At 38.7% G+C, this 22,619-nt stretch overlaps 1 protein-coding gene across 1 annotated transcript in view; it reads left to right on the forward strand.

Moving 5' to 3' along the window:
* The window catches only part of REV3L (REV3 like, DNA directed polymerase zeta catalytic subunit), a 133,141-nt gene that overhangs the window by 43,505 nt on the left and 67,017 nt on the right, over window positions 1–22,619 (forward strand). Inside the window, exons 2-5 of the mRNA XM_075706686.1 lie at window positions 9,445–9,634; window positions 12,609–12,683; window positions 14,161–14,321; window positions 18,051–18,147. Coding sequence (XP_075562801.1) covers window positions 9,445–9,634; window positions 12,609–12,683; window positions 14,161–14,321; window positions 18,051–18,147 — 523 coding nt within the window. The remainder of the gene's footprint in view (window positions 1–9,444; window positions 9,635–12,608; window positions 12,684–14,160; window positions 14,322–18,050; window positions 18,148–22,619) is intronic.

Consider the following 22,619-nt stretch of genomic DNA (forward strand, 5'->3'; position numbering starts at 1 on the left):
CGCAGTATTAGAGGGGCCGAGATGGAGATAGATGAGTGGTGTCAGAACTGTGCTCCTGTGGCAGACACCACAGAGAATGAGGCACCTTGGATCCTGTTGACCCAGGACTCTGCTTCAGTCCCCACCCTCCAGCATTACAACCAAAACCAGGTATGAAACTTTCACAGCTATAGACACCCACAAGCAAGGTTTGCAAGGAGAAACTGTACCAGCAGCACACAGTGGATACCACAAAAAGAAATGACAGGTGCTCATAGTGGGTGACTGTCTATTAAGAGGCACTGAGGTGCCCATCTGCTGGCCTGACAGCGAGTCGCGAAAAGTATGCTGCCTTCTGGGAGCTAAGGTCTGAGATGTTGCCGACAGGGTGCCACAACTTGTCAAGAGCACAGACTACTATCCGTTGCTACTCTTTTGTGTGGGCACGAATGACACTGCAAGCCGGAACCTGGACAGAATCAAGGACAACTGCAAAGCCCTGGGGGTGCAAGTGAAAGGTATTGGTGCCCAAGCTATCTCATCTTCCATTTTACCAGTTAGAGGAAGGGGTGCAGCCAGAAATAGATGTATAATGCGGCCAGAAATAGATGTATAATGCGAATCAGCTTCTGGCTTTATGGCTGGTGCTGTCGTGAGGGGTTTGGCTTTTATGACAGCGGGACATTCTTCAATGACTGTAGCCTGTTAGGGAGGGATGGGATCCACCTGTCTAGAAGACACAAGGGAATCTTTGACAGCAGGCTGGCCAACTTGGTGAGGCGGACTTTAAACTGAAGGACTTGGGGCAGGGGGGTCCAAAGTGTCAATGCTCCCACCATTGCAACCAACTGGGGAATAAGGCAGGCCAACCGGAGCAGTGACAAATGTTCCTTAGCTGCCTCCCAAGATGAGAACCAGAAGACCAACCACCTCAAGTGTATGTATACCAATGCACGCAGCCTGGGGAACCAATGGGAGGAACTGGGCCTCCGTGCCCAGCCAGAAAGTTTTGGTATCATGAGAATAACTGACACATGGTGGATCAGCTCACATGACTGGAGGATCATGATGGATGTTTCATAAAGACAAGCAGGGAAGAAGAGGAGAAGGAGTCATCGTGCTCTATGTTAAGGAGAACCTTGAATGTATAGAAGTCAGCTTTGGCCATTGTGGAAGCCTTGTTGAATGCCTCCGGGTCAAAATCAGAGGGGTCATCTCCAAGGGGGATCATACAGTAGGTGTCTGCTATGGACCTCCAAACCAAGACAGTAAGGCCAACGAAGCAATATTTGGGTCACTTAAGCAAGCTTCAGGTCAACAGAACCTGGTTCTCATGGGTGACTTCAAGTATTCAGACATTTGTTGGAAGAACAATACGACAGCTCACATGTCATCTATCAAGTTCCTGGAATGTGTAGAGGACTGCTTCCTCATACAAATATTAGATGTGCCAACCAGGAACGAAGCACTGCTGGACTTGCTACTCACAAACCCAAGAAAACCTGCTTTGTAATATCTCGGTTAGTGATAACCTTGGCTACAGTGATCACAATAATGTGGAGTTTGGGATGCTGCTGAGCATGCTGAAGGTTAATACTAAGGCAAAGGTTTTAGATTTTAGAAGAGCAAGCTTCAGTTAACTCAGAACTCAGTTGGGAGGGATTCTGTGAGAAGCTTCCATGGAGGATAAAGGAGCTAGCAAGTGCTGGGATTTTTCAAGAACGCTCTCCTGGAAGCACAAGAACAGTTCATCCCCTGTAAAGGTAAGGGAAGTAGGTGGAGCAAGAGACCCCCTTGGCTTAACTGCAGGCTTCTGAGTCTGTTCAAAACCAAAAGAGAAGCATACCAGAGATGGAAAAGTGAACAAGTACCCATTGAGAACTACAAGTGCATTACCAGGGTGTGCAGAGATGCGGTTAGAAAAGCAAAAGTTCAGCTCAAATTGAAATTGGCCAGAGATGTCAAAAATGCCAAGAAAGTGTTCTTCAGGTACGTAAACAAGCAGCAGAAACAGAAGCAGAGGCGAGTTAGTCACCAACAACGCTGAAAAGGCGGAGGTTCTCAACACTTTCTTCACTTCTGTCTTTACCAGCACTGTTGGACCCCAGGCTTGGGAGCAAAAATCCAGGTTGATGCAGACGCAGACCCACCGTCCGTGAAGGAAGAGTTGGTGTGTGAACTATTACAGGAGCTTGACCCCTACAAATTAATGGGCCCTGACGTTATCCACCCGAGGGTGTTAAGAGAGCTGGCTGACATTGTTGTGAGGCCACTCTCCATAATCTTTGAGAAGTTGTGGAGATCAGGGGATGTTCCAGAAGACTGGAAGAAGGCTACTGTCACTCCCATCTACAAGAAGGGCTTAAAGGAGGATCCAGGAAATTATAGGCCCATCAGTCTTACTTCAGTCCCTGGGAAAGTTATGGAACGAATCCTCCTGGGTGCTGCCACAAGTCAGAGGAAGCATGTGATTGAGAAAAGGCAGCATGGATTCACCAAGGGCAAATCGTGCTTGACAAACCTGATCGCCTTCTACAACAAAGTAAATTGCTCAGTTGATGTGGGGGGAGCAGCGGACATCATCTACCTGGATTTCTCGAAGGCTTTTGATACGGTTTCCCACAGCCTCCTCCTAGAGAAACTGATACATTACAGCCTGGACAAGTGGTCTGTGTGGTGGGTGGGGAACTGGCTGACAGGCTGCACCCAGAGGGTGCGGTAAATACCTCCTTTTCAAACTAGCAACCTGTCACAAGTGGGGTCCCCCAGGGATCGATATTGGGCCCAATGCTGTCTAATATCTTCTTAAGTGATCTGGATGATGGGATCAAGTGTACCCTCATGAATTTTGCTGATGATACCAAACTGAGTGGGGAAGTGGATACTTTGGAAGGGAGAGACACCCTGCAGGAAGACCTGGGTAGGCTGGAAGAGGGGGCTAACAAGAACCTTATGAAGTTCAACAAAGACAAGTGTAACGTCTTGGGAAAACATAATGCAGCACAGGCTGGGATCTACCAAGCTGGGGAGCAGCTCTGTGGGAAGGGGCCTGGGGGTCATGGTGGACAAGCAGCTCAGTATGAGTGAACTGTGTGCTGCTAAGGCAAAGAAAGCCAACAGGATGCTGGGTTGCATCAACAAGGACATCACCAGCACAGATAAGCCATTATCCCACTCTACTCAGCACTTGTCAGGCCACACCTGGAATACTGTGTTCAGTTTTGGTCCCTGCTACACGAAAAAGATGTGAACAGGCTTGAGAGGGTCCAGAGAAGGGCCACAAAGATGATTAAAGGACTGGGAAGACTGCCATATGAGGGAAGGCTGAGAGAACTGGGTTAGTTCAGCCTTGAGAAAAGAAGGCTTAGGGGAGACCTTGTCACGTGTTCCAGTATTCAAAGGGTGGCTACAAAGAAGATGGAGACTCTCTTTTTACAAGGAGTCACATGGAAAAGACTAGGGGTAATGGGTACAAGTTACTCCTGGGGAGATTCTGATTGGACACAAGAGGAAAATTTTTCACAGTGAGAACAATCAGCCAGGGAAGTGGATTCCCCAGCATTGGCCACTTTTAAGGCCACAGCTGGACAGGGTGCTGGGCAATCTTGTCTAGACCATGGTTTTAGCAAGAAAGTTTGTACCAGATGATCCTTGAGGTCTCTTCCAACCTGGTATTCTATGATATAGGAGTGGATTCCATGTAGTTGTTCCCCACAGCTCTGCTTAGCTTCTTATAATGGGATCAGCTGTTCTGTAGCAGAAATATCAGCAATATATGTTTGCATGTAGACCAGCATTGAATTGTTTTCTGAAGTCGTATTTACCTAGATTTAGTTTCAGTTTTCTAAATACTAAATGAGATGAGATGATGTCTATTCAAAATGTTTCCAGTATTGACTTCAGTTTGTGAGGGTTCTATAGTCCGTTCCTAAATTAAGAATTACAGGATAGGAGCTAAATGGCTTCAATATCATTTATAAAAAGTTAGTAAAACTGTGTCACAACTGTAGGACATGCTCTCATTCATTATTAGAAATGTCAGATGCAGGGATTTTGTATTTCAGAATCTTCCTATCTAATGCATAAACATTACTGAAGCTGAAACGCCCCTGAGCTGCCAAGTCAGGCTCTTATTCTTACTGTAGAAATCTTGCACTCCTGTCTGCAGTGATACAAATTCACGTCTGTAAAGCTTTGCCTGTAGCCTTGTGGTTAGGTCAGTCTAATGTGAAAACATTGAGTTTAGCTATTCGTAGGTAGAACAGATCCTACAACCTGGTGTGTGTGGTTTCCTTGGGGTGCCTTGACCTCCGTATTGACTTGTAGGCTCAGTAGATTCCAGTGTACTTTAATATTCTAGGCTATAAACTGCATTGGTTTAGGATCATCTACATGTTCTGTTCAGACAATCCTCCCATGAGAGTGTTCCAGAGGAGATAACTGGAGGCAGTATCTGCATGAGCTCTCCCCTTGCTGGAATATGAGCCAGCAGGTAGTCATCTATGTGTGGAACAACATCCAGAACAGATGGACTTCTGTCTTTTCCTCCTCGAATACATATACAGATTTTCATGTGCTAGCTGTGGTGAATCTTTAGGTGTTCCTTGTCTAACTTGCTTGCAAACTTTATTCCTGAAATGGACAATACAGTAAAGTCCCTTATTAATAATTTTCACAATTTTTCTTTTCTACAGAAATTTGTCCAATTTGATTTTAGCGGAAAGAAATTTTTAGAAGTTTAAAGCAAAATCAATTTTTTCAAAGGGTGAAAAAGCACTTCTCTGAGGACACTTGAATAATAATCCTCAGGTTCTCTAGCTTGTTGTAGTGTGAAATTAGGTGTTCATGTGCTTGTGCAGGGCGGGCTGGACCAGATGACCTCCAGAGGTCCCTTCCAACCTTAGCCATTCTGTGATTCTGTATAGATTGCATCTCAGTTTTATCCATACTAGATCATCCTGTATGGCTGAGCATTCTGGTGGTCAGAGGACGTCAGTTCTTGCATCTTCCTGAGTAGTTGTTGAGCAACTTTGCATTCCTTTATCATACTGCTTTCAGTTCTCTTCTAATTCTATTGAAGTTTTCTGTCTCCGGGTTGCTACAGATTTTTCTTCTAATATTTTAAATGATACAGTAGCTCAAGGATTGTGGTTGGTACGTGTTCCTAATAGTAATGCATATGGCAACCATCTTCAGAAAAATAGGCTGGCTTTCTTAATCTCTTGTGGGTTTCAAGTATGCAAAATGCTATATTTTGGTTTAATACTTCAGTAACATTTATGCTGCTTGCTTTTGCTAAGTATGGATTTGGGGAGTGGCGTCACTTTCTTTACTGTCTGAAAATATTGCATTTATATTATTTTGAAGTATTGACTCATTATTATTATGGCTATTCATCTATATTGACATTTAGTTTGGAGTTTCGTTTCTTCTTTTCAGAGAAAATAGCCAGTTTGCTAGTTGAGTATCTCATAATATCTCAAGGTTTTGTGTATTGCCTCTTTTCTGTGTTATAGCAGCACTTTTTGTGTTCCTTCATTCACCACTTCATTCAGTGCCTGAAAAAGACGTGTGAATAAGTCTCAGTTTTACCTCTAGATTTCTGTATGTTTACTCAGCAACCCCCTTGAGTCATACACTGGGATGTTTGATCTGTGATTTGCAGATAATTCAACCAGTGCAGACCCCATTCTTTAAGAGAGTGTGGGCCAGAGAAATTGTCTGGGCAGCAGCCTCCTCCTGGCTGATAACCTATTATCACCACCAGTCCTAGCATTTACATGCTCATTATGTTCATTTGTTAATGGGGACATCATATGTACTGCTTGTGTATAGAATGGTTGTGATACACGTGCGCAGTAGGTCCATGATGAGGCCACAGCATGAAACATTTTAGTGGCCTGTCCCATCTGAAAACTCTGGGAATCAATTCCAGGCATCCAGTTTTGCATTGGGAAATTCTGAGGAGAGCGATCATATAAACCGTATGGCTTTTCTGCAGAATCTGCTGTCGAGCACCACTTCCATTGATTCTACAGATGTAAAGGAAACTGATGAATAGATGTAAATGTTTCTGGGGAAACATAAAAATAACATCTGCTGGTCACTGTAGCTGTTTCTGCTGTTCTAGTGGTACAAATTTGCTTCTGTCTGTATCTCTGAAAAGAAACAGAAACATAAGATTGACACATTTAAAGCATAAAACTTCTTAACCTTATCCCAAGCCAAGTTTTTAATTTATGTTAATTGTTGAGCCTGTGTGGCCTGAGATCCTCAGTGGGTAGATCTGTTTTCTCCTTGTGGCTCTATTGGAAAGAATCCACCAGAATTTGTAATGGCTTAGTGCAAACTGTGGTTGCTATTACTGGAGTCCGGGCTTCAGACTCAACACCGTGACATTTGGTGCAATTTGATGCTTTTACATAAATGATGGAAGCAAATGGTTCTGTTCTTAACGCTAGCAGGGTAAGACTTGTAGTAATGTGGACTGTAAATAAAAATAGAAGTATAACCAAATATCATGGTAAATGAGTCAATACTAACAAAGATCAAAGTGAGTAGCTGTATAAACGCATGTAACTTGACAGCTGCTGGCCTACTAGGAGTCTTAGATCAGCGGTGGCTTGTTTGCTTTCTTGGCAGAATCAAAAATGAAAAGCGGCTCAGTGTGTATGTTTTATAAGCTTTCCCTGGAGTAAGGTGGTAATTTGAGTCTTTGGTCACTTGAAAGCTATGGTGTTTTTCATGGGTTTTTTGCACATAGAGGGGAGTACAGGGGACGGGGACAGAAGGAAATAGAAGGAAGCTTTCTTCGTACATGTTCATTTTTATTCAACAATAAAATGACATTTCAGTTCAGCAAGAACTGTTAAATAGCTGCAGTAGAAATGGATATATTGGTTTTTTAATTTAATTAACTTGAATAATCAGGTGCTAGCTATAAAACCATTATTAATGAATTGTGTTGCATAACTTGAAAGGAACCTGAATTTAAGTACAGTAAGTTTAGACTGTACTCCAGTTCTATTTAGTCTGGGGCTTTGTAATTTTGTTTCTGGGGAAACATAAATTAACTGTAACTCAGAGTAGTTGGGCAACCATTAAAGCAAAGGTATTTTTTTAAAGTGTTGTCAGAAAGAACAAGAGTTCATAGCTGTTAGTATAAAAAAAAGTAAGTGCAGAACTGATTTTGACTGACAAGCTGTAGGTAGAAAACACCTGAATTTATAAAATTCGTGGGGGTATAGACCTATATATTTGCCAGAAATTGTTAGTCTGTAGGTCCAATATCAAAATTAGTTTGGAGTGGGTTGGTTTGTTCACTTGCTTTTTGAAAGCTTCAGTAGGCATTCAGACAAATAATATGTATGAATTCATTTGAATTTCTCCCTGAACATGATCCTGGCATACATTTAAAAAAAAACAACCAAAAACAACCACCCCAACAACCCCTCCCATTCCAACCCAACCAAAAAAAAAAAAAAAATTCCAAAGCCCTCCCCCCCAAAAATTCAGTAGAGGAACTGTGGAGGTTTAAACAACTATTAATTTTCTGTTAATTATATTGGGGGGAGGGAATCCTTTATTTCAAAGTCAGTCTTAAGTACACCCATGAGTAAACACTCAGATTTGTTGGTGACCCAGTACAGAAAATAAATGGTCTGCTACCACTGCGCAGATCGATACTCTCTCAGTTCACGTGCTACTAATAAATTACTTCTCCCACATTACGGGGGCAGAGGTTTTCCTGCGATATAAAGCTGTTACTGTCCTGTATTTTGCCATTAAAAAACCCCTCTGGTTCGTAGTTTCTCTTTCTTTAGTCTCCTCTCTTTCTTAGTGTATTATTATTTGAAATACATAATACATAAATAAGAAATTTCTTCTCCTGAAATAGTTTAAAAGCATGGGCAGAATTCATCATAGATGATGACCTCAACATTATGCATATATAGCTTGCATTTAAACATTGCTGAAAAGACTTGATGGGGGTGACTTACAGGAAGAATAAAATTAACCTTGGAAAATGGACTTGTACTACCATCCTTAGAGCATTTTCTTTCACTTCTAGGCGCTATGTGAAGGTCTGATAAATATTTGAAGAAAGAACAATATATGACCCCCAGGAAAAAAAAAATGCTATCCTGTTTATGGTATTTGGAGGCATGCATTTCACAAGTATAAAAATTTGGAAGCAGACTTGATTCTGAAACTCTGTTCTTCCTATGCTTAAATGTACTTACAGCTGTCTTCACTGGGTGGCCAGTGGTGCACTAATGTGGGTATGAATGAGTGTAAATAGTTCAGGCAAGTTCCACCTGCTGAGAAATAATCTCAGTTTGAAAGAATGGACTTTTGGAAGTCTTTTCATTGGTCTTGTGGGCCAGTGAAGTTGTGCTGCCTCTTTGTCTGTAATATTTATCTCCTGGTTGATGAAAGCACTGCCTTTAGATACTGTTTCGCTATCTTCATGCAGGGAGTTTACCCAAACAAAATGCAAGATGATATACTTGGCCTATCTAATGATAGATAGTGTGGTGGGGGTTAATCAGTGACATGTTCATATAGTATTTTTCTGTGAAACTTTTTCATTAACCAGTGAGAAGTCATGAACGATTTCTGGGGCTGGACGGGTGGCGAGCAGGACCTGATGTTAGTTTCAGCAGTGAGTGCATGCTGTGTTGTATTGTGGTGAGGAAAGAAGAGAACATGCATTACAGTTGAGACTAGCCCCCCCAAAAAACATGGTAGGTTTGGGAGATCCCACTCCCCATCACTGTACTGCATTGTCTGAAGCAGAAGCTCAAGCTGTGGTCTAGTACAATGGTTTTCATGGTGTGTTTTTTCATTCTGCTGTTACTGCAGACTCATGAAAGCTAATGCTGAGAAGTTAAGTGTGTTGTTAGAAGGCTAGAGATCTGCATATGCTGTAGACACCTCTCAGGGATCCACAGATTTAAAAAGTTGAAAGTCACCTGTTGTTTTTCCATATCCCAACTTATGCCTTAATAACTAGAATCTTGAATGGCCTCTTAGATGCTCTGGATGTTCTTTTTAGTTTCTGAGAGGTTGTATGCTTATCCCAGTGAGCAATGGGAAAAATTTTGATACGGCAGAATTTTCACAAAGGCTGAGAAACCTGACTCAGTATACAAAATTATTCTCAGAGAGGTGTTGTGTTATTACTATAAAGAAAATTGTTAGGATTACGCTTGTATAACAGCAGAATTTGTCACTGTGTGTGTCATGTAACCCCATCTGTTCTGTATTGCTTTTGTCAACGAATCAAATGTGAGTACTGTACTAAATTGGTACCTTTGGTTTGAAATACACCTGAACTTGTTTCATAAATTTATCCTGTCTGCAGAACCTGAAAATAACCTGAAAAAATTCAAACTTAGGGACTGCTTGAAAGAAGAAAAAGATGCAGTCATTAGAAAATAAATGTTTACCTTTTCTTTTTAGGTCAGAAGACTTGTCTCCACTTACATGGTATCTTTCCTTACCTCTATGTACCATATGATGGTTTTGGACAGCATCCAGAATACTATCTTCGTCAAGTGGCATTCAGCATTGACAGAGCACTTAATGTGGCTTTAGGCAATCCATCGTCTTCTATTCAACATGTTTTCAAAGTGTCATTAGTATCTGGAATGTAAGTATGACCTGTTAGGATTTTTGGTTATTTGTTTTGAAATGTTTTTGCAGTTGTACTACATAGAAGCAATTACTATGGACTTGGGTGACTGCAGTGCTTTTCTGTTTTCTTTTCCAACATGTGTGTCTTCATGCAGGCCTGTACAACTATTAAATAACTCTTCTAACTTGCATTGATTTTAACGTAATCAACAGGTTTTCCCCAAAACGCTTGACACAGCCATTTTTTTCCTAAACTTGGATCCTAGTGTCTATCATTTTTCCAAATCTATTCCTTTTAGCTTTTTCTGTCTCTGCTATTACAGCAGTACTTTCCAGCCAGCATTTTCTACCTGTCTGGGTTCTTTTAGGTTCCCTGTGACCAGGCACAGTCTTACAGGAACCTGACTCTAGGTCTCCTTTGTTCATCTAAGATGGCCCCTTTAGGAAGCACATCACAGAGACTGTCAGGTCATGTTTATCCATCTGATTCTCCCAGCAGCACAGGCCATGAAGTGGAGACTCATAAACATTAATTTACTTATCTGTCAAGCTGACTGTTGTGTTTATGTGGTGTAGCCTTCTACTACTGCTAGAACTATATGGTATTATTGAATGTTAACATTTTGAGGATTCTCTTAATCAATTTTTGTTTAACTTGCATAACCAAGGACTGAAAAACATGTTGAATCATAGTGAATAATAGGAAGCTGTCCTGGAGGAGCACATTTAGTCTATACATGCATTGAATTTTTCGTCTTCAAAACAATGTAAATGCTGATTTTCACTACTGTGCAGTACTATCTTTTACTTCTTTTTTTCCATGCACTTTTGAAATATATTCTTTCTAACTGTTAAGTTTAGGAAGATAATCTTTCTGTTCCCAGCCAGTTTTAGTGGTACCTTCTAGATATTGCTAGTAAAGTGGCTACAATAACTTTTTTTAATTTTTAATCACAATTTTCTGATGTGTTTTTGCAGTAACAAGGAAGGTAACCCACCAGATTTCTTATTTTTGTTCTTTTTGTGAGAACTACGTGAATTGTAGGGTAGCTGCAACAGTGAAAGCTGGGCAGAGTAAACTGCTGGAGACAATCTTTCCTCGAATCGGTGAGAAAACAACAGGCAGAGATTAGGAGAACCTGCCTCTTTTTCACCTCTCTTGCATTACAGCTTCAAAACAGTCATTACTGAAACTCAGATGCTCATTGCCTCAAGCATAGGAAAGAGTGTTTCATCTACTTTGTTTGCTTGTTTAAGAGGCTAATGGGAAGCACCTAACAGAAATTGTAAAACATCTTCATCTTTACCTGGGTAGATAGACATTCTTAGGTAGTCACACAAATCCATTTGTGTTCCTCTGTTCTGACCTTAGTCAGATTCTGCTCATACATATTATAGTGTCTCCGTGGTGAGAAACCTGTTTTTCTTTAAGTCTTGGAGATTATATTATCCCTTCTCTTCTTCATTAGCAGGAAAATTGTTATGTAATAAAGGTGTTTGCTAAACCTTCATAAGCTTAGCACAAGATTTTTGCTGCATTAACTTCCAAACATAGTGGAGGTCTGGCAATAAAGAAGAGGCAAAATATGCTGTCCTTGTGCATTGTGAAGTTAAAGTTAGGTGTTCATAGCTAACCTTGGAAGTGTTGTAAATCTTGCTCTCCCTGCTGCCATGTCAATGTGAGTATGGCTCACTTTCCATGCAAGGGCTGACTTTGTTTTTTTAAAGTAGCTTTTAATTTACATGCCTACAGCACATTAAGTCATTATAACTCAATGTATATAACCTGTCATTAGGTTTATACTATCTCTATAAGAAAGAGATTGATTCATTATGCAAGATCTGATCTCCTCCTTTTCAGCTTAACAGCTTTAAGTTTGTTGTTTCAACTTAGCTCAGTTTTAACAACATAAACATTTTTTTAAACAGTTCAGTCTAACTTTTGGAGATACTAAATGTGTGTATGTTTAACCATATTAAGGATAGCTGTATTAATGCTGTAGTTGTGCAGTTCTGCTGAGTTTGCATTTAATTTAGGGCTGAAATCCCTCTTAGTACTGAACTTCATATTTTAGACTTAGCAGGTAAGCATCCCAGTTACTTTTTTAAATATTTTTGAGAAAAAGATTTTATTTTGTAGAGGTAACATTAAATGTATGCTTTCCTGAATTTCTGTTGACTTGGTCATGATTACTGCAAACTGTAGACTTCTTGAATTCATGCAATGTGTTGAATTATGGCCTGTTTCCTTAACATGCTGTTTTACAAGCATGTTATATTAGATTAAAATTCTAGATGTTGAAAAGTCAGTAATTCAGTCAAGTAATACCAGAATTAATGCTGCCTGTTCAACCTCAGTTTAGTCTTGACATATTCATTATGCTATGTATTCTTTAATTGCATTCTCAAATCCTATTTTCTTCAGGATTCATGCCTCATTTAGCACATGAGATGATAAGTAATCACTGAAAAGGGGCAGCTATTCACTCTTTTAAGCTGTTCTGTTTGTTCAGTTATTTATATTACACAGCCAGTATTTACTCATTTACACCTGATCTGCAGAATTAATGTTCTTAAGGACTTTGTTACAGCATTTATCAGAAAGGCTGAACACTGTTTTTTGAAGCAGTCCAGCACTAATAAATTTGTTAAAAGTACTATTATGATGGGTATGCCATCAGTGTGTTTACATGTGGGGAAAGTGAGAGACAATGTTAAACCAGAAGTGCCTTCTAATTTTCTTTTTTTTTTTTTTTTTTTTTATTTTATTTTGACATGCATAGGGCCTATTCTTTTTATCTTTAACATTTTATATAGTAATGTAGTGCTCCCCTTTGGCCTGACATGTGGGAATCTTCATTCTCCTGGATATGCAGTTTATCTTTTAATTTTTTTTCCCCTGGATTTTAATACTCCTTATAGTAAAATGTGGTTGAATAAATGCCACAGCATAACTGGCTAGCTTCTTGCTTTTACTTCTTCCTCTCCAGGCCTTTTTATGGTTACCATGAAAAGGAGAGACAGTTTATGAAGATTTATCTTTACAACCCTGCAATGGTAAAAAGGTAAGGATGTGGTGATATGAAGTACTGGCTGATTTCCTTATATCTTGTATTAAAAAGTCAATTTTTGAAGCAAGATTCACCTACATCTTAACAAAATAAAAGCAACAAAATTATTGTCCAAATTTTTCAAAACACATAAGAAAATTGCTAATTTTAAGCACACCAGTATTCTTTTTAAAGCAGTAGCAAGTTAGGAAAGCAAGACCAAAATATACTTGCCTTTAGTTGTCTTGTATTAACTGTAATTCTTGAACACTTGAACAAATTTGCATCAGGTTACTTTTCCTGTAATTCTTAAGGAAAACAGGAGAACAATGTAGTACTCTTTCATATATTATGAAGTGGATTTTGGTAGTTTTTAAGTTTTTCAATTCCAGCACCATTACTAAATTTAAAATATACTTGGGAAACTGGATAGTTCTTATTATTAGACAGTTTCTCTGTTTCTCAATAGGGTAATGTTCTGTTAAGTGAAAGCACAGTTGATCTCAATCTTACTGTCACAATAGTTGCAGTAAATTCAGGAACAAATAAGGAGCAATTACTTCTCAAGCATAAACTGAAATCCCTTGAGTGTGCAGTATTACGTTTTTTAACTTTTTTTAAAAGATCTAATACATGATCATAAGATAGGATTGTCTGGTTTTTGTTCTAGGCTAGTAAAATTTTGCCTGATGTTACATTTCTGTCTTGGTGTAATCTATATGCATGTATGACGTGACAATTGTCCTGAACTTTGGAGCTTCTCATGTTTGAATTACTCATATCCAAATAAGGACTGACACTTCGCTTAAAATAATTCCTTTGATTTTTCTGTATAAAATTTTAAATTTTTTAACCCAGTTTGTTGCATTTAGAAATGCTTAGTGCTTTTCTTTGATTTATAGATATATGCTGTTACTTTGAGATAAATTTATCACACCAATTTATAATTATCCAAATACCTGCAGTTATTTTTTAATGTGTAGATGTTTAAAAAAGCAGATTTGTCATGCTTCTAGGAAGCTGTTAAAATACTGCTTCTGTGTATATAGTATGTAACTTTAAAAACCATGCAGGACATCTTCATACATACGTTAAGGAGAACTAGAGAGACTTTCAAAGTTGTTACTGGTGTGTAGGTATACAGCTGCCACAGTTACTCTGTAGAAAGATTTCCATGGACTACAGTGGCTTTGGATCAGTTGCAGGAATAGTACATAGTATGATGTTTTTTTCAGAGGTTTGGGGTTTTTTTTTTTTCCCTTTAAGCTGGAGGATTCATGGCTCCTTTGTAATTAACACTCAAATATTGAATCATTATTAGCAGAGATCATTTTTGTGGGTCTGTTATTGTGAAAACAAAATTCTTAAGTTAATAATACAACTAAGGCAAAATTTAAGAAGCTTCAATATTTTATAGTTTGATAAAATCAAATAACAATATTGTTGTACTGAAATAATTTTTGGTTTATGTCCTAATTGTCTTTAATTTTAGAGTATGTGAGCTTCTGCAAGGTGGAGCCATAATGAACAAATCTTACCAGCCTCATGAAGCCCATATTTCCTACCTCCTTCAACTCTTTATAGACTACAACTTATATGGAATGAATTTAATAAACCTGGCTGCTGTCAAATTCAGAAAGGCAAGGAGAAAAAGTAAGGTGTTATTTCTTAAGACCAAATAATTTTTTTGAAGGCTAAAAACTGCCATTTTGTCACTAGCTGTCAGACTTTTGCCGTAGTTTGTGGCTGAATGGGTATCGTGTTGTTTCCCTATAGTTTGCTTTCTGTGACAAAACAAAGTCAGTGTGTATCTTTCTGTCATTTTTCCTTTTTGTGCCTGTTTATTGGGATTGAGGAGGAGTCTGCTTTCTGAAATGAGATGCTATATATCAAGAAACATGTGTTCTGTCAGCAGCACAGCTATGACCATTTTCACAAGATGGTCTCATCTCTTTTCAAGTTAGGAGATAAAAAATAGTTGGTATTTAGTTGAATAATTTACATGAAAGCTAGCGTACTAATACTGTTGTTTTAATTTTTTGACATTTGTTTTTGATCCCTGTATCAATTAGAATTTTTTTTTTTTTTGCTATGGTAGTGTATTTATAAAATTATGGCTAATCATTATGCTCTGCTGACAAAGTTTTTAATTGAAATGCTTGTGTTTCTACTAAGGTCATTTGCTCTAGGGTGAAATTTGGAATATAAACGTCTGAGCAAAAGAGGTATCTCAAATTTTCATTTTAAAAAATTAGTCTGGCATTTTGAGTGTACACACTAACATAAAATGAAGTTTGGCAAGAACGTCCATAAAGTTATATAAATGCTTCAGTATGAAGGGAAGATAACAGTAGGGAAACCATAATGTCTTTGGTGCTTAACATTTATAAAAATAAGTATTGTTTACTGGAATCATAATTGTTCCTACAGCTAAAGCAAGAATTGAAAAGAATGGTAAAGTATCTGTCTGTAAACAGCAAGGAAGAATCATGCTGACTTTAATTTTCCCATTATTTTTATGCATATATATTCAGATAGCAATAGATAAGGTTTCATAACTGATTCTCATCTGAAAAAAACCCCTCTTTTCATACTCAACTATAGGCCACACTTTTTGCTGGTGTCAAAACTGTAGGAGGACAAAAGCTCAGCCATGGAGAGAGCATCTTCAGTCCTGAGGAAGTATAGTCAGGTACCTTTCGCCTTGCAAACATCCAGAGCGGCCTTCTGGAAACATGCAGTGTGATGCTTTGTCCCTGGAACAACCTTACAGAGGCAGTGCTGTCGAGAGGGCAGTCCTTGCACGGCAGCCCTGAGAAGGGCCATCCTTTCTAAGCTCAGACCTGTTGGAGTGCTGTAGAAGGCACAGCCTCTGCTTACAACCGAGAGGCACGCTTACCTGCCTGTCCCACGGCTTCTGTGTCTTGGGGGTGTTCATTCATTTTAGTCATGTAGTTTGTGCCATGCAGGCCAGGCTGAACATTGTTTCTTAGGTGGCAGTAAAAGCCTTTGCCTAAAGATGTGCAGCAAACACATTTCTTACCTTGCAGATGATGATATAAAAATTGGTCTGGCAAGGCATAGAAAATTCAATAATAGATCTGTTCCTAAATGTAAGCAAGCAGCCTCAAGAGCCTATTTCCACTGGTATTTTTCTCACTGAGATACGCAGACTGTTTTGAAGGATGAGAGCGCTCAGCAGGCAAATTTGTAGTAGCAGGAATACTCTGCCTTCATCAGCCTGTATCCAGAAGATGCGGGAGTTCTTTTTTTCAAGTTCTTGTCTTTATGGATAGTGAGGAAGAAGGCTGCAAATTCATTTGTGCATCACATGCCACTAAAACTATTACAAAACTTTTGTTTTCAGTAGTTGAATCTTCTTCTGTAATATGACTCTGAAAGACCTTGATGTGTCACTGCTACTGTCTTTCAAGATCTTCATGTCAAGAAAAGGGGGATATTGAGTGTCCTTAAATCTCTATCCCTATGAGTAACTTTACTGAAGAAACAAACTGATATGGGAATTTGAGCCTCAATTTTTAGAAGTATTTGGAAGTAGGGTTCATAGGGAATACAAAAGGGGTTAATGCACTGAAACTGCTCTGGTGTGGTATTTGAAGTGCGTATGATTTTTAAAAATAATAGTATATATTTTACCAGTTGGCCTATAATCTTGCATAGCTGCTGTGATGTATTTTCCTTTAAAATACACATCTGTTCAGTCCCATTTCATCAACTCAGAATAATCAAGTTGCAGATGAAAAATAACAAGAGATGCTTCCATGCACAGTCAGATTGCATTTTAATATGGAGAATTAGCCAATATGCCACACAGTAAAAACATGGCTGTGTTTCTTCCTGCACCAGCTCTGCCCAGGGTCAGGTCGTCGCTTTTGAACAGCACAGGCACTAAGCTACACTAGGTCTGAGCTGGGTCTGTGCAAATGGGATCAGATATTTTGTGTTGTCTTTCTGGAATCACCTGCTTAGGCATCACAGTGTGCAGACCATCTTAGTGCAGGTGTGGCTGAATGTGAGTTAGCTCCTGCGTAAATCCAAGCATGTTGTTTCACCACACTCGAGTGCCACATTTCCAGTGTAAATTTAGCATCTGTGTCCTATGTCAGTGCACTTAGGAGTCTGATGTAGGGGCAGGGTTTGCAGGAACTAGTCTGGGTGCAGTAGGATTGGTCTGGAACATATTTAATTAAGCCTGCTGGATTTCAGTTGCTTCTATTTGTAGATTCTAAGGCACTTTTGACATGGTGTTTCCCAGTTGCTTCTGTAGTAACTGTATTATTCATGGCTTTTTGCTACATGAGATATCCCTGTCCCTGCTATTCCAAGTAGTAGAATTCACATTGGCAAGATTCTGTTATGAAATTTACTTTAAAATTGTAGAATAAAAATACATATTTGAACAAATATTTATTTATTGAAAGTCTCTGACAATTGAATTGTTCAGTTAGTGCATCTTTAACCAACGCAAAAGTGTTTGCTATCGGTGAAAGGTAAATTTAATACAAAAAACCCATGCTAGTGTGTGACACCAACATAGCTGAGAAAATTCAAGGTTCAAGCTGGTCTTTCACATAGAAGTGGGAGACTGAGTAATTTTCAAGGTCTTCTCCCATTCTGCTTCCCCCAACTCCATTCCTGGGCTTTTTTCTTTTTTGTGCCACATCCTGTGTATATTGTCTTTCCTTCCTCTGAAAAGGGAAGATTCAGGAGGAGACCACAAGGGAGGTAGTAAATCTTCAGAGGAGACTTCTGCAGCATGACTTCGGAGCATACTTCCTTACACTGAGACCTCCGAGCAAACTTACATGGTGTTTTCTTTATTTGTAGGTCAGACAACATCTGCCTTCGCTGCAGGTTTCCACTTACTGCTACTGCCACTGCATCTGGAATATATTCTGTATTCTCTTTCAGCTCACAGATAAGAAAGAGGAAAAGTGTGAAGCAGAATTTAGTGTTTTCTTTAGCTTCTAATTTCCATTGGGATCTGACCTGAAGACCCAGACACTTGGGAATTCTGAAGTTTACGTCAGACTCCGCATGATTTACTTTGAAACTCACGTGAATAGGAAAAGATTGAATTTAGGCTAAGATATGACTAGAACACAGCAAATGTAATTCTAATAATGTCGGTGTGTTGAGAATATATTTTTCTTTTTATATGTATCTACTTGTTAGAAAGAAAGTTAAATCATTTAAATGATAGCATAGTTACTTTTTGAAGCTGATACCATGCAGTGCTATGTATTCTTTAGGAGCATTTGGACTGGTAGTATTAAATAATAAACACAATTACATAGTTATATGTGTAAAAAATATTGCTGCATAAAATGAATTCATTTCTCATTCTGTTTTTCTTTCTAGATGATACATCAGGTGTAAGTAAACGTCATAGAATTCATTTGCCAGCAAATTCAAACAGCGCATCTTTCATTGAATGGGAAGAAGATGAAATACCAAGGTCAGCATGCCAAATTTTTTTTGTGCTGTGTTTTCTTATATACATCAACTTGTATATACTCCAGGGTTCCAGTCTCTCATTTAAAGGACCTTTATATGTTTTATATGTTAAAAAACAAACAAACAAAAAAAACCCTGCTAATGTGACACAGATGATCGTTATTTAGTTTCTTTGCATACTTTTGGTCATCTGACACTTTCTGGTATATGGTTGTAAAAATCTATCTGAAAGATAACAATAGGAACATGTGGCAATTTCAAGTTTCTGGTTTTTGGAAGATACGTTTCTAGCTAATGACTTCCAATGAAAAGCTAAGCAAGTTTCATAGTTATAGAGAATACTTACACATCAGTTCACAGATTCTGTTTCTGTAATCACTGATAACTAACATGAATAGGCTGCTGCCAGAGTATTCCAATTTGTCCATTTCAAATTGTAGCTACATAAGAATCTTAGCTTAGAATTTTAATATCCATCTCCAATGCTCTTCCTTTTTTCTAGACATTTCCTAGTTTACAGCTTTTAATTTGTATTAAGAATATATCTGGGGTGTTTGGGGTTTTTGGGGCCGGGGCAGGGAGAGAAATAGACGGTATCTGGTGCTACCTTGATTTGTATAGTTTACCCATAGCAAATTCATTCTTTAAGCTACAGGTCCTGTAAATACTCTGTCATCTAGTAGTCTTCTGACTCTTTGGGTAGTTCCTGTCATTATTCTCTGAATAGCTTATCAGGCTCAATATGCCATGCTGCTTGCTAGCGTTATGTACTGGGAGCATTCACTTTCCCAGTAGAAAGTAAGTGCCCTAAACTGTACTTCAGATTTTTCTAGTGTGCGAAAACTTGAGCTTGTGCAAGGTAGCATCTGTTTTTCTGATTCTACTACTCCTAATTTAGGGGGGTTTTGCAACAACATTCATCTGATGGTTGTCATGATTTTGGTCAGTTGTGGTCAATTCACATCCAGTTGTTCTTGGGCTATTTCTTCTCCTTTTTGGCTGCATACTTCATTCATAGTCTATTTCAACCTTTATTTGACTCAGTTATGTAAGCCGAGTTACTTAACCTTTGGGGGGTTGGATCGTAAATTAGACCAGGATTATCTGATGTTACTTTACACAGATCTGGGGAAGGCAGATAAAGAGAAAGTGAAGTAGCACTTCCTGGCTGTCAAACCCAGAGACAGATGAGCCCAGCATAGCAGGAGCCAAGGGCGTCTTCTCTGCAGGCACTCATCCTCATGGCTGTATCCACAAGCCTTCTTTCCTCCTTCCACACTTTTGTGTATACAGCCAGGGGTGCAACACCTCACTTGTGTCAGTCCTTCTCCGGCTCTCACACACTTTCCAGCAGTAGGATATTAGCAGTAATGGGGCAAATACCAAGACCGTCCATTTCCCTAGCATTCATTCTCTGTACTTTTGCGAGTAGGAATTTTTTTCTTGAATGTAGAGCCTGAATACTACATAGTATACCAAACAAATTCTCTCTAGCACCATATGCAATGATAGTGGTAGTTCTCTCCCTGATATGCTTTACAGTCTCATTTACCATGTCACTTTGGCTTATAAACATTTTAGGATTATTAGTACAAGACGTTTCTCTTCTTTCTTTTTTCCCAAGTGATAATATTCCATTTGGAATCCCTTATAAATTCATACAGGGTCTTGCATCCCATTTTTAAATTTTATCCTATTTCTGTTGTTCTACTTCTAAGTTATCCTGCTTTCATTTTATGATACTCTGATCTGGTTATGTATCCAGTATGTCTACCAGCTTGCCTTATCAGCATATTTCATTAGTACACTCCTGCATTTCCTGCCAACAATATTAATGAGATGTGAAGTAAACTCGGTCCCAGAAACTGGTCTATATTCGGTTCCACGAATTTTGCATCAACCCTCAGTCTTTTTTACATAACCAATAGGAATTTCACCTCTAGCCAGCTCTTTAAATGCTTTAATAATTTAGGAACTAATTTACACCTCCTCCAACTGAAATTGTTTCCTATTTGATGCTGTGTCAAACGTTCCTTTGTCTAGAAAATGAATTATTTTATTAAAGGTGTTCTAGCATGTCTGTCTTCCATATGCTGTAGGATGTACGTGCCACTGCAAAGTAACAAACCTAAACTCTTTTCCATTCATGATTTTAGTCTGTTCTGTATCTACACAAAATTAATCACCTGTTATAATTTCTCCTGGATTATTTATGGGAGGCATCAACTTAAAACGGTATTCTTGTAATCAAACCCACACTGCAGTTTTCCCACTTTCAGATTACCTTCCTACTTTTATTTCCTTTAAAATTCTGAAAATTTGCATCTAGGTTTGTTTAATGGACCCTTAGTTGTCATGATCAACCTTGCTGAGGGTAAATCTGACCCAGACAGCATGAGAGATCTCTCCAAGGAAACCCTTCTAACTGTTTCCTAAAATGGTTGTGACTCAGATTTTTTCCACACTGTTTTTATTCTTGTGATCTACAGCATTACTTGGTATCTGTAAAGCTGCCCTTCCTTTATTTCTGTCTTTCCTCAACAGAGTATATTCTGTATTCCAAACACTTGGTTTCTGTGTATAGCTATACCAGCAGCTCTATTGATTTATAGTTTCATGTGCAATACCAGCACAGTCCCCTCCCTCACTTTATTACCAGTCTTCTTGAGTTCAGGTTGAGATGTTTTAACCGTTTTGTGAATTGTTCAGCAAAAAAATTTTACTTGCTGTATTTTACCGTTTGACTGCTATTTCCAGCAGTATTTGGAACTTCTCCTGTGTGTCAGTACTGAACTTCTAAGTTTTTGCTTGTCCTTTATATCAGATATGAAGATCTCGTAAATCTTTCCCTACCTTCTGCCTGTACACTTCAGTTGTTAGTTGTTCTTTCAAGAAAAAGCAAAAGGAGAAAAGACAGTCAAATGTTGTCCAAAACCGCAAAATTTCTAGGGCTGCCTTGTATTGTTAGTGATTGGGATGTCTGTTTAGACTCATTATCCTTGGTTTTGTGTACATCGAGAATAAATTTTAGGTATAGTCCAATGTGTATCTGCCAAGTCCTTGCTGCAAGTGGCAGTTGACAAGTTATCTGGTTTTACCAAGCAGTGCCAGTGATTTGTCATTTCTTGACTTTGGAGTACATCAAGTGGTTGAAATCTGATGCTGCATGCCTGGTAGGTAATATGCAAAATATTATTCCAAAGTTATATATGTAACATTAGCAGCATTTTGCATGAGTAAATGACAGTGGTGGTTCCTTATTTCAAAAAATACTTGCAAACTATGCCAAAGTTTCTTGGTGACTGAACTCACTCTACAGATAGCACCTTGCTACTCTGCCACTTCTCCCAAACAGTATTTAACCCAGCCATGTCCCATCTTGCTCCTGGCAAATCTCTGAATTACTAACTTGCCGCTAAAATTAGTGTACTGTATTAAGCCAGGGACAGTTCTTTTAATCTAGTTCTAGAGTGATTCTGTTATGAAGTAGATAAATGTCCAAAGCCATTAGTGCCCAAAAATCCCTGATGTTGTAAGGCTTTTAGGCACGATTCTTGCCAGTGTTATCAGACTGGAACCTACAAAGCCCACCTTAAAATAGGCAGTAGTCACCTGAGCCTGGCAGTGCTATCCAGCAGTTTTGACAAGAGGAGTTCGTCACATGAGACACATTTACGTTACCCCTCAGGTAGCTGATAATAAATGATGAAACGCTTCCATGAGTTCCAGTAAGAAAACTTTCTGGTAAACATCAGGCTTGGAGTAATCTGCTGGTCAAGTCTACCACTTGGGCATGGTGTGTTAAAAGCAGAATGATTGGTAGAATGCTTTTGGGAAACACGTACTTTTTAAATCCTAGATTTGATATTGAATGCTATTTTATATGGGAATTGAGAGATCTGACAAATAACAACTATTGTACAGTCTAGCAGTTATATAATGTTAAAGATTGCTACTAGATTTGTGGCTGTCATAATTACTCGCATGCCAGGATGTACGTGTTTTTATATAGTCCTTTGATTCTTAATAAAATGTGCGTATTGAATTCAAGTCACTGGAACATCCTGCAAACAAAGACATTTTTTCTTTCATGAACAGAATATGGAAAATTATTATGTCAAGTCTAGAGTCCTTATCAGTGTAGTTGAGTGACACCTTTCAGATTCTCTGTGGGGTTAATTTTTTTATCTACTGCCCTCAGTTTAACATTATAAATACCCGAGATGTGGTCATCAAAGAACGTGTTTCCCTAGGCTGTCATTAATGTTGGTGAATTAAGATACTGACCTTGATGTCTGTTCTTCAGGGTGTTTGAGGGGTTTGATCTAGCTAACTGTATGTAGTAGGCACTTTTTAAATTGTGTCCACTGTTGCTTTAATTCATTGACTCAGCATCTGAGGAACCAAACCTTGATACTTTCTTTGAGCACAGGTTTCATCCTACATTATTACTATGCCAGTGGATAGTTCCAA

This window comes from Pelecanus crispus, chromosome 3 (genome assembly GCF_030463565.1).
Source record: "Pelecanus crispus isolate bPelCri1 chromosome 3, bPelCri1.pri, whole genome shotgun sequence".
In the NCBI taxonomy this organism is placed as follows: Eukaryota; Metazoa; Chordata; class Aves; order Pelecaniformes; family Pelecanidae; genus Pelecanus; species Pelecanus crispus.